Source organism: Sceloporus occidentalis, unplaced genomic scaffold (assembly GCF_023333645.1).
Source record: "Sceloporus occidentalis isolate IW3139 unplaced genomic scaffold, rSceOcc1.0.p SCAF_5, whole genome shotgun sequence".
NCBI classification, from domain to species: Eukaryota; Metazoa; Chordata; class Lepidosauria; order Squamata; family Phrynosomatidae; genus Sceloporus; species Sceloporus occidentalis.
In genome coordinates this window covers 156,633,291-156,646,017 of record NW_028316985.1, presented here as the reverse complement: position 1 = coordinate 156,646,017, position 12,727 = coordinate 156,633,291, and the positions used below count along the sequence as shown (strand labels likewise).

General features: G+C 36.0%; 1 protein-coding gene across 7 annotated transcripts in view; it reads right to left on the bottom strand.

The window, feature by feature from the left end:
• Positions 1-12,727, bottom strand: part of PDE5A (phosphodiesterase 5A) — a 95,411-nt gene that overhangs the window by 32,633 nt on the left and 50,051 nt on the right. For all 7 annotated transcript variants that reach the window (XM_089525874.1, XM_089525876.1, XM_089525878.1 and 4 more), the window contains 6 exons: positions 11,164-11,253; positions 8,451-8,588; positions 7,514-7,581; positions 4,231-4,339; positions 3,617-3,701; positions 178-353 (listed from right to left, as the gene is read on the bottom strand). In XM_089525874.1, the coding sequence (XP_089382000.1) occupies positions 178-353; positions 3,617-3,701; positions 4,231-4,339; positions 7,514-7,581; positions 8,451-8,588; positions 11,164-11,253 (666 nt within the window). The remainder of the gene's footprint in view (positions 1-177; positions 354-3,616; positions 3,702-4,230; positions 4,340-7,513; positions 7,582-8,450; positions 8,589-11,163; positions 11,254-12,727) is intronic.

The following is a 12,727-nucleotide window of genomic DNA, read 5'->3' as shown; positions in this document are numbered from 1 at the left end:
GATCAGCACAGCAATCAAACACGTGACATACAATCACGTGGAAATACATACATAAGCAGTAAGTAAAGGGGAGATAGAGCCTCAGTTGATCATTGAGTCAAGTCTGGCTTGTCTTAAGAGAGTTCTAGTAAGGAAGCAGCTGTGAGCTATATAAAGGCTGCATTGATTTAGTCTCACCTCCAATGTGACCATCTGCTTAGCCATGGCTCTTTCCACAGCTTCATACATCTGTGTGTTCTGGATGCCTAAGCCACAAAAGATGACAAAAGCTTCTAGGAACTGTTCATCATTCCTGTTGAAAGCTTTGATTTTGCCTGAATTTTCTTCCATCTTATTTGCAAGTTGGCATACACCTAATTAATAAAGTGAAAAGTAAACATTTTTTTAAAAAAGTAAGAACTTACTATTAATCTACAAAAGACAACTAACATGCTCTTCATAGAATCATACTGTATATGTATTTCAAAGACTGAGTTCCAAGTCTTAAAAAGAAAAGCAAATATTTTCTGTGTCCCAGAGATCTTTAAATAGAGGTCAAAAATACATATTTAAGAAATAATAAATAAAAACATAGATAAATGAATAAATATATGTTCAACTATTTAGCTACACCCCTTTAAAGTTCTAAAGTTAAACTTTGGTTCTACCATAGCTTAGAAACACTACTCTTTTGGGGACTGTAGGGGCTATACAGACCACCCCTTTTAGTGCCAGATTGGGGCTGCAGCAACTACATGCTGTGGCCCTGATCTTGCTTTCTGCGGTGCAAAAAGGAGCCACCAAAAACAGATTCTTTTTGTGCCCTGGAAAGGGTGCCATAGCTGTGGTGCCATAGCTTTTTAGTGCTCCTTTGGCGTTGAGTCATGCAGATGCAGCACCAGAGGAGCACCATGATGCCCCCTGCCATGTGGTGTGGTGTGTGGCATCACGCTGGCCTGGGGGTGGAGTCAATGTGTGTGTTGTATGGACACAATGCCCCAACTCCGCCTCCAGGCCGGCCTTAATGGACAGTTTGTAGAGTGCCTACAGCTCCCAGAATCCATTACTGTCTATGTTGCCTATGGATTTCTTGCAGCTTCAGTCTAGAAAAGTAACTTTTCAAAGTTCTGAGTTCATTAACACTACATACATGCAGAAATTTATTTCAAAATATACACAAGTATCACCATATATTCATTTATAAGTGTCCAAAGTATTTACTAATTAAAACCTACACCCAAAAGCCTCAACCATGTGCGTTCTCTACCATTCCTCCCAAGCCTTTGCCTCAATTTTCCTCTTGACTTTTATTATTAATAGTTCTTTAGTTTGATGTAATCCCTAAAGACAATTTGTCCTTTGCAAACTAATTAGATTTTTGTAAGCTTGCCAGAAGAACTATAATGAATGTCAGGTTAATGGTACACAGAGCTTGAACTTCCTTGCTTGAACAGGGGCCAGGTTGTTTTGTAAATTAACTAAATAAAAAATATTGCTGGTTTATGAGTCGTTAGACAATCTGTTATGTATAAGTGTGTCTCCAGGTACAGTTTTCTCTTGGTGCCTTTTGCATAACCTCTTTCACTCAGAAAAAAGAGTGTAATGGGTAGGTTCTATAAGAAAATAATTTGTGATGGGGAATGAAACATGAATGAAACATATATGGCTCAGGTCCACGATATTTGGCAAATTAAACTTAACAACCAGCAGGATTTTTTCTGTGTAAACATTTTCTCACTCATGCTATCAGGACAAACAATGAACGACATTCCCTTTTCCCTTTCCTTTCTCACTCACCTCCCTGCCACTCCTAAACACCCAACACTTTCTTCATGTATCTCCCAGTATGAACTGATCCAGGCCCTGAGATCCCCTGAAGAGGCCCTTCTCTCTGTCCCACCACCATTACAAGTACTGTACTGTTGGTGGGGATTCGAGAGAGGGCCTTTTCAGTGTATCCTCCTAGACTCTGGAGCTCCCTGCCCAGGGAGATCAGATGGCTCCATCCTTGTTGGCCTTCTGATGGCAGGTTAAACCCTTCTTATGCAGGAAAGCTTTCTTTAAAATGTTTTTAATGGACTAGGGTCTTGTATCATTTTAAATGTTTTAAATTTTATCTTTTTAACTGTATGTTTATTCTTTTAATAGGTAATCTATTTTAATATTCTAACAATTTATTTTTTAATGTATCACTTTTCTATGTTTTTAATTGGCAGGGCAGTTAAAGCGGTCTCAAACTGGATTATTTCTGCAGTGTGTTTTGGACCTATGTAAGAATCACTGCAGTTCTCTTTATTCCCCTAGAGCTGAATGGACTTTCATCCTTTAAGTACTTGCTATTTAATGTAAATGCATTCCATTTCCAAACATAATGCTTGGGACCAGGCATTTTGCAACTTGTTTGAAACATCATCTATTTGAGGTGCACTAACTGAAACAAAATATTTATAGGGGGAAAACCCTCTCAAAACAGGTGAGAAATCTGAATTTGAAAAAATGTTATATAGAGATGACAAACAACTGATATGTAGGATGTATAAGTTACTATTTATATTTGAAAATAAAAAAGAACAAGTTAAAAAAAATATTATTAGATGGTCCAAAGATCTGAGGCATAATGTACCAATGTGTCAATGAGAGTATATTAGGAATAAGGAATTTAAATTCACTTGTTCTTACAAACTCAAACATAATTTACATAAAATGATGTACAAATGGTCAATTACTTTGGTTAAATTGGCAAAAATAAATAAAAGTACAAGTGATATCTGTTGGAAATGTAGAAAACAACCAAGATCTCTCCTATCTATCTATCTATCTATCTAGCTAGCTAGCTAGCTAGCTAGCTATCTGTTGGAGTTGCAATAAAATAAAAAGAATTGGTTTAAAATAGGTAAATAGATACAGAGGATGTTGGGTTTTAAAATACCAATGAGATCTGACTTGTACTTGTTAAACATGATAGATGTAAAAGATAAAAGGGAAAGAAGGTATTGTGATTTGGTTAGGTATATGGTAACAGCAGCCAAAATTATCTTTGCTAGAAATTATCTTTGCTAGATAAATGCAGGAAATGGATAGAGCAAATGATGGAAATTGTGAAAAATGGACAAATTAACTAATTTAATTAGGAGAGACACATTGACTTTTTAGAGTCATGGGAACCATTTACTGATTATATAAATCAACAGGAAGGGAATGTTATAACCATTGGTTTTGAGATTTAGATGGTAAAGACTGTGTTTTCAGGGTGTTTTTTTTTTTTACTGCACAAAGAATTGTAGTTTATTGAAGATGATATTAAAGAATTTATTTAAAATTATTGCTTTGGTTATTGATTTCAAAAGGGATTTTAGGGTAGCTAATGAATTGGTGGGATGTGGGGAATCTTTTGTTGTTTGTTGTGGTCTTATATAATTTTATTGGGAGGGAGGGGATATAAAGGGATTGTAAAGAAGTTTGTTTGTATGCCTATGTAGATTTGTATATCTGTATATGTAAGTATTTCTTTTTTCTTCTTTTTCTTCCTTTTCTTTTTTTCCTTGTGTATGTATCGCTGTTTTGTTGGTTCCAAGATGTATATTTTAAAATATTCAATAAATATTACTAATAGAAAAAATCTCTCAAAATATTGTACCTATCACTTTATTCTTCTTTCCATTCTTGATTGGTGTGCACAATAAACTTTCAATATTCTGGTTTGCACTGTCTGTACTTTCATTCTGTCATGGAAAAACAGAAACCTATTAATTTTATTATTCTCCCTAAATACCAGTAATACAAAATACAAATATAGGCAAGCTTTTTATTTTATGAACATCTAAGGTTCAAGTTACGAAAGAATAACAACCCATTTAACAATTTATCCAAAATATTTAAACAAAAATTGTAATGACTAAACAACCCAGGGCACAATACTAATGTACTAAATTCATTAGCAGCAACTGTAGAGAGAGAGTCAGTCAGTCAGGCCTAGCCTCACCCCCAATACCTCCTGAACCAGGTAGAAATGGGCCAGAGAGTGGTTCCTGTCTGTGCCTTTACTATGAAGCAGAAAGAGGAAAGAACAGTGAGAGGAACTGCATAAGGTTTTCCACTGAAAAACAGTCAGTGGAGAGTCAACAGAGGTCTAGTTAAACTGGAAGGGCCCCACGAAAGAAGTGGATATCTACAGAGCAAGGACTGTATGTGCCTTACAACTATTCAAACATTTTCTTTGACAACTTCTAAATCGAGGCTCACATTACTTACTGTCCAAGGAAATCTTTTGTCATGGCGAATATCTGGAATGTTAAGAGGCTCCATGGTATTCTTGACATATTGGGCATACATATAATTAATTTGGTTTGTATCATAGTTTCTGTTGAAGTAAAGACACAGAATTATTTCTCTGTATTTTGACATAATACTGAAGATTTTTACATTTTTTGAATGCTCCTCAACATAACTACAGTCAGCCCTCTATCCATAGATTCTGCTCCCATGGATTCAACCATCTACAGCTTGAAAATGTTTTTTTTTTTAATTTCCAAAAAGCAAACACTGATTTTATAGCAATAGCAATAGCAAGTACTTTTCTATACCACTTATTAGTGTACTTCAGCACTCCCTAAGCAGTTTACAACTGTAAGATAATTGCCCCCAACAAGCTGGGTACTTATTTTAGTAACTTCGGAAGGATGCCAGGCTGAGTCAACCCTGGAGCCCTTGGCTGGTATTGAACTCACCACCTTGATTTTTCCATTTTATAGAAAGGATGTCATTTTACAACACCATTGGACTTAAACATCCATGGATTTTGGTTTCCAAGGGAGTCCTGGAATCCAACCCCAGCTGATATCAAGAGCCCATTGTAAAAAGCTTGCAATCTAAGATGAAAGAGATTGTCCATGGTTGATAAGCCAAATGTACACCAGGTAAACTCAATTCTCTAGGCGACTGTGAGCATCCAGACTTCTGGAAGCACTCTGTTTGCCCCAGTAAACCTAAAGAACTGTTTGTTTTCACTAACTTTTTAAGTAAAATGACAGCAAAGCAGCCCTATATACGTACATGGGAACACAAAACAAGACAATAGTTGTGATGCTTCAAACTTTTATTTCCTTTCCGCATTTTCCAATTTATAGTTAAATTGCTTAAATGCTATATTGGGTAAAGTATGCATTTGATTGTAAAAATGCTATTTTTCGTATTTATGAACTGGATCTGCACTAAAAGGTGGTGAAATGCAATGAAGAAAGAAATGTATACACAACTTTGCTGGAGATAAATTAATATTTCCCAGACAAGAAATAGATATTATAATCATTGAGGAACTCACATCTGGAAAATGCCTGATGGAAATATCTATATATCTGGTCATATCTAATTCCATGCCTTTCACTTTTAAATCCTTCATAAGTTCCATACTACTAGACTTTCAGAAAGAGGAGTCATTACCAATCCAACTTTTGTCTCAGAATGTAAGAACAGCAGAAGATAGGTCTTGACCAAGCAGCAAAAGTCATTTACAGAAATAATATGGAAAGAAGAAAAGGAACATGTGTACTTAGGTGTCTGTGAACTAGATTATATTTATATTTACAATTATAAATTGTACAATTATACCATTTACAATTGTATTTAAATGTGTCAAAACAAGAAATGTAGCTTATATGAATGAAAGGCATACATGTTGGGAAAAAAAATATTGGACACGTTCTTCCCAAAGCCTTTAGGGCTGAAGGCTGGGGTATAAATACAATAAATAAATAAATAAATAAATAAATAAATAAATAAATAAATGCACTATTGGGGTTTTGGCATGTTTGCAAATCAATAATAAATTTCCTTCACTAAAACAAAACAAAAACCCAGAAAACAGATGGAGCACTTATGAATGTTCTGAACACTTGCAAAGTTTATGTTAAAAAGATGCTTTCAGAGCTGAATGCATACTTATTGGTATTGCTATAGAGAGATACAACATCTGCATCTTCAAATGAGGATCTAAAATAAACCTTTTTCCAAGGAATCATTACCATCTATTATGTTTATAATTTGGGCACATGGTTCCCTTTTTATTCACTGTTGCTACTTATTTTGCTCAAGAATATTCATCTTTGCCTGCATATATACTCAGGGATGTAGCTACAGGGAGGAGGAAAGAAGAGAGTACTGTCCCCAAATACGTATTCTGCTCCCAATGCAATTTTCATTCACATCCCAAATTTCTAGCATTACAGTTAGTTAAAACTTTAGTTGAGTATATAAAAAGACAGTTTGAATATCCAAAGAAAAGGGGAAGGCAAAATTAACAGGAACTGTCATTACAGAAAATGCAAGTTCTCAATATTTCATTCTTTGCCGTGCTAAAGACCTGGGGACTGAGGAAAAATTTCACTGAGAGCATAATCCTTATTTGGGATACAATGATCTCATTCTAACTCCTCACACCACCACCAATATATGTTTTATATTGTCTGACATTTTCCTATTTAAAACTCTTGCAACTGAACCACCTGTATATGTATATGGACCACTGTGGGGGCAGTCAGGAGAATGCTCTCGGGGTTCTAGAAGGGGTGTCTATAAGGTTATTTTTGTGATTGTGGAGATGCATTGCAAACTGTGTTCAACCAAAAAATACTAAAACATCTGTCAACTAGTTGTCAGATACTGTGCCACATTCTCCCAAGCTTAGCATGATGGGCTAATTTCTGTTTACAGCAGACCACTACATCCTCTTGGGGGTTTTTTTGGCGGGGGGGGGGATAATGATTTGAATGGCCCCCAGAATGTATAAAAATCCAGTGTGCTTGGCCATAGACAAGCTGACCATTAAATCAAAAATGGTTCCACATTCCTGCAATAATACAGCAACAAATGCAAGAAATATAGCTTCTATTACTTTCCTCAAATCCATGACTTTTCCTCACTTTCTCTCACAACTTCCTACTGTAAGAGACATAACCAGCATTCTCCCCATTTCCCTGGCAGCCATTCACACTCAGTTTATATTCTATGTCCTCTTCCAAGAATGATATTGAACATCCTTCTGAAGACATCTAACGAGCATCATTAGATAAAACAATCCATGCAATTACATTTTAAGTAAAAGCTATGTAGGTATACTATGCCAAATATGTACTAGACCTCCTGCCTGCCCTGATGTATGAAAAAGTTACCATGAAGACTATGTCCAGAAAAAATCAGATGACAAAGTTTAATCACATGTATGTCTACAAAAAATGTAGATACTTGTCAAATTGCTGGTGATTATTCATCAAACTTTAAATTCTTATAAATAGGCAATTCCTTGCTCTTTCTACTTCAAAATTGTCATGGACCAGCCTCTCTGGCAGTGCCAAATCAATACATCTGATGAGTTCTTTTCTAAGTAAAAGCCAGAGAACAGATTCCCTCTATTTCCCTCCACTGCCTTTCTGGTTATAATGATGGAATGTGATTCATCCAACACATCCTTAACATAGGGGTGCTCCTGACTCTCTGTAATAAGTAAAGCAATAGTAACCTCTGATCCAAAACTTTTTACCTTTTGTGAGTCTCATTGGAATCCTCTAATTCCTCAAATTCCATGTGAAAGACACTAGAAAATGAATCCTAAAAGCAAGAACAATTGGTTTTGTTTTGTTTATTTTGTTTAGTCATATCATAAACACATACACAGTAGAAAGGGAACTACAGTCGGTCCTCCATATCCACAGATTCAACAATCCATGGATTGAAAATATTTTACAAATACATAAATTCCAAAAACAAACCTTGATTTTGACATTTTATATAAGAGACACCATTTTGCTATGCCACAGTATTGAATGGGACTTGAGCATCTATGGATTTTGGTATCCATGAGAGATTCTACAATGCCGTATTTATATTTCAAGGGACACATTTAACTAGTTTCTTTCCTGCCTTTCCTGCCCAATAAACCAGTGACCAGTGTTTTCTAACAAGTGAGTTTTTCTCTGATTCATGGTAAAATGTTGTAAGGGCCAGAACAACATAATGTTTGCTAAACATTTTCAGTCCTAATGTTTGGCTCAGCTGTAGGCTCCTAGTCAACAATGCGATTCACATGAATGACTGATTTCAGTCAGAGTTCTCACCCAGTCTAGGGATAGTGGAAATTGAACTTGGAACCCTCTGGATGCAAAGCATACACTTTACTACCCATCTACACCCTCTCTTAATTTGTTTCTGTCTTTCCTGTAAACTAGTCTATAGGAATATAGGATAACATATCTATATTAAAACCAAATTAAAATCATGATGCAGAGCAAATACTGCCCATTGTTTTCAGTCCAGGAATCCAACCTCTCACCATTCCTTGCATTATAGCCATTTTACATAATACCAGAAGGTTAGTGTTGCCCAGTGATAATAATGGAAAGTTGAGAGCTGACTGTAAAATGTTTAAGTGAAGACGAAGAATCTTATTTCCTCCAAGTTTTGTTCAGTCCTGTACTTACAGTACAGTCTTCATCCACTATGAAAATGGTGCACTTCTGCACCTGCATGAAGGAGATTATGGTAGCAGCTATCTTCTTCAAAATAACCTCCAAAGACTGCTGCTCTTCAAAAATTAGACTCGCAAGATCAAGGAGCACCTGTGGATGGGGAAAGATCACAACAGCCAAATCTCTGATAGGTGTCAAGAAACTTTACAGATTTCACCTTTGTACCATATATTGTTCTACTTATACTTTATTTTAATCTTACACTGTTGGGCTGGGCTGTTAACCAGTGTTATAATATGTATAATGTGGACAATGGCTTCCTGGCACATAGTGGAAGTGATGACACGTTCTAGGAGGTACCTCAATTTCACTTTGTACTTGGGGAATAAGTGAAATAAGAAATCTGCAAAAGACATTGCCACCTGTCATGCATACCAGCTGTACAATGGAGTGATCCAGTACAACTCTGGCATAGCTGCACTAGCAGACATTTATTCTGTACAACTGACTAACAGGGTCTCAAAATCTGGAGGGCACCTGACTGGTGAAGGCTGTCCTACAGTACAGTACATTGTGTACTTCACATGTGATCCTTTAAATGAATAAATACATAAATATCCTCTGTATTTTGTTCTATTTACAAAATCGTTCTGTGTACTTCTCCTGAAGTATGTTTGCAGAAGGTATAATTAATCAATTATAATTACACAGAAAATAATAATAATAATAATAATAATAATAATAATAATAATAATGGTTTTTCTGGGCTAAGAAAGGGCTTTTTAAGTTGATTTTGTGTTTCTTGTTGTTGATGATGATCTATATTGCTTAGGAGCATTGGGATGCTTCTGCAACACCAAAAAATGAGATTAAATTATTCTTATTCTTATTATTGAAAAAATGTATACCAAATCATGTTCAGTGGGTGGGGGGACTGATTTTTATAAATGTTATATTGTGTCAAGATATTTAGAAAACCTTAAAGAACCATGGGATAATAACAAAGCAGAAATAAGAAAATAATTCATATCAATGTGGATTGGTCCCCCCCCCCCACACACACACCTTTAAAACAGCTTTGTTTTCTTTTAGCAATTACTGCTGGCTAAGCCAATATACAGTATATGCTGCTTAACATAAAAGATATTTGGCTACCAGTGCTTCCTACTGTGTCTGCTCAAGACAGAGGCATCATTCATCCATCATCTGTGACTGGACCTTTGGGCTTTCTTTGCCAAGTACATTCTTAGCCCAGTAGGAACTCACATCCATGGATATTTGGGTTCATCATGTTAACAGAAGCCTTGATTTCTTCCACAACGCCTCACTGTAACTTGACAAGTTGACAGACTTTTGCTCATAGGGCTGGAATTCTCAATTTGGCAAACTAGATGCCTCGTTTGAAAAACAACCATGCAGAGCAGTATGATGAGAACCTGGTTGGGATATTGGCCTGAAACTGTGAAAAGCTTTTGAAAGCAACTTTGAAATTTCATCCCAGTGGAAAGCTCTTGAGTACTGTCTGCCCATTTTATTTCTACCAATGTTTTTTCACACTGGCAGGGGAGGCCCTAGATACTTCCCTCCGTAAATAGTGGTAGAATATAAATAACCCTGCAACAAAGCACATGGGTAGATGACACACCCTTAGAAACATACTGAGAGAGACCAGCTCTACTTTACCAGATATAGTAAACACCCTATTAATACATGTGGAGGAGCCTCAGAGTCTGAGTGAGTTTACATAAAAAGCAGGATCAGGACTGGTTCAGACTCAAACTCAACTCAATGCCAGAAAAAGGTGTGTGTGGAGGTGGGGAGTCAGGAAAGAAGAGATGGTCTGAATACATCTTCCTTCATCTTCTGGTTTCTAAGCATTTTTACTAGCCCCAAGAAGAACAAGACAGACCAGACTTTGCAGGAGGTATATTTTGGACAACAATTTCCAGAATTTGTCAGTGAGAAATTCCCAAAACGAACTCCCCCAGCTTTGAAATCATTCTACTTTATATTTCTTCCTGTGTCAGTTGTTCTTCATCATTGCCCACTGAGTTATGTGGAACAGAAAGGATATGATCATATAACTGAGAAGAGGCTAAAGTAAATCTGACTCCTTCAAAATTCCTTTTTGAAAGTTGGGGAGTTTTGAGAAACATTCTAATTTTCTTGGCAAGCAATGGCATGGATCGGCCAGTCACCAACTACACCTTCCCCTTCCTCATAGTAGAGACCAGGGCAACAGCTGATACTGCATCACCTACTAATACACTATTGCGCCTTGTGGCCCAGCTTGGTGACTTATAGTACCAAGTGGCTGCAAAACCACACAACACATTGGAAATAATCCAAGTCCATGAAAATTCTGGAATCCTAGGTGAAAGGAGTCTTTTTACTAAAGAGCTTTTATGTACTCTTTCAAAGACAGCCCTATTGTTAGGCAAAGTGGGGTGGTTGTCTTATGTGACAGATGGTGAAGGCAGCAGTAGGGTACTGAGAGAGAATGCTGTGCGCTAAATGCTTCTTAAGTTAACTAGTGTCCTCTAAGTTCGCCAACTGCCATCAGGTATAGTGGGGGGGGGGGAACTATTTCAACTGTTTTAACACTGAAGAAAGAGTTCCACTGCTTGCCCAGATAGTTTTGTGATTGGAAGATGGCTAGCCTGCTTTTAAATCTCAGCAGCAAAATATCTTGGACATTTCCACACAGAAAAATTATTAGGCTCACCTGATTGCGTCTGTTTTCAAGCAGGGATGTCTCATAGAGCTGAGCATTGTGAATAACAATCCCACAAAATGCCAAGTAAGCAGAAAAATCCTAAAATCCAGAGAGAGAGAAAGAGAGAGAGATTAAATTGAATTGAATTGCCTTCTTCATTTTGAGACCATTGGGAGCTGACCAATTTAATTTCCAAAAAATATAAGTTTTATTTATTTTTAATAGATGTTTTAATTGTAACTTGTTTAATCCTGTTTTAAGGGGGGAATTTGGGGCTTAAATATGTAAATGTGGATTTTAACGTGTTGTAAGCCGCTTTGATTGTCTTGTCACAGAAAAGTGGGATATAAATAAAAGTTTTATTTATTTATTATTTATTATAATATAGATAAGGCCGAGAAAGTATTAATTTGTTTTTGTATAGTTCACACAGAGTTGTACTTTGTTACATACTTCCCCAAAAGTTTTCAATAATCTTCTCATACCTATTAAATTTTGTGCCAAAAGGACCATATCATCTGCATATAGTAGAATATTAATTTTCTGATTTCCCAAGGACACAGGAAAATTAGAGTTATTGACCAGTTGAGCAATTACATCATTTAATAATTTAAATACATCTTGAAATTTTAAAAAATTTAAAATGTTAATTCATCCCCATTACCTGTTACAGTGCTTTAGAAGTAACCTGTTACTCAAATACAGCATTGAAAAAGAAACTTGTTACATTACTTGTTGCACCGCTTTCCACTTTTCTATTATGTTCTGTTATGTTTTTGAGAGAGAGCAAAAACCCTTAGGATTGATAACAAAATATCTAAAAAATACCCCGTCCTTAGACAAAAACGGAGTCTTGTCTAAAAACGTTCTTTAAAAGTAATTTTTGAAAGTAACTAAAATTGTTATATGTTACATCAATAAAGTAATCTTTCTCTCATGTTTCATTAGTTTTGAAATGTGACCTTGTTACTAAAAAAAACCCCTCTTTGAAATACCTCTTACTTGTAACTCATTACTTTCAAGTTCTAATTCTAAGGTCAGAAAGCAGATAACCCTGAAACTTATATAGAAAATTACTCTGTTAACTCTAAATCCCACATCATCAATGGTTTACATTGACTCTAAAATGATATAAAATACTTCGGCAGCCCTCATTACTACATACTCATGCTGGTTAATCACAAAATGCACAAAGCCTTTGGGACTGGATAGCAGCTCCTGCAAACAAGTATTTACACCTGCATGTGACCTTCTGTTTTTTTTCCACTTCTAATATCACTACATTTATTTGGTTAGGCTTAAATAGCTTGATGGAGGTTGTTATTTTCTGGACACAAGCACCCTGCTTTAGTAGTAGTGAGTGCTGTTTATATTCTGTCTTAAAATATCCAACCCAACCTGTGACCAGATCCCCAGTTGTGAAGATTTGTGGTTACAAACACAATAGCAGATTCAGACAATGCCCTATATTATATGTAATATTCAGTGTGCAATGACTTCCACAGAGTCTCATCTGCTTAGTCCAAAGCAAACTAAAATCAAGAATCCACTTTCCTGCAGATGCTATCAAAGA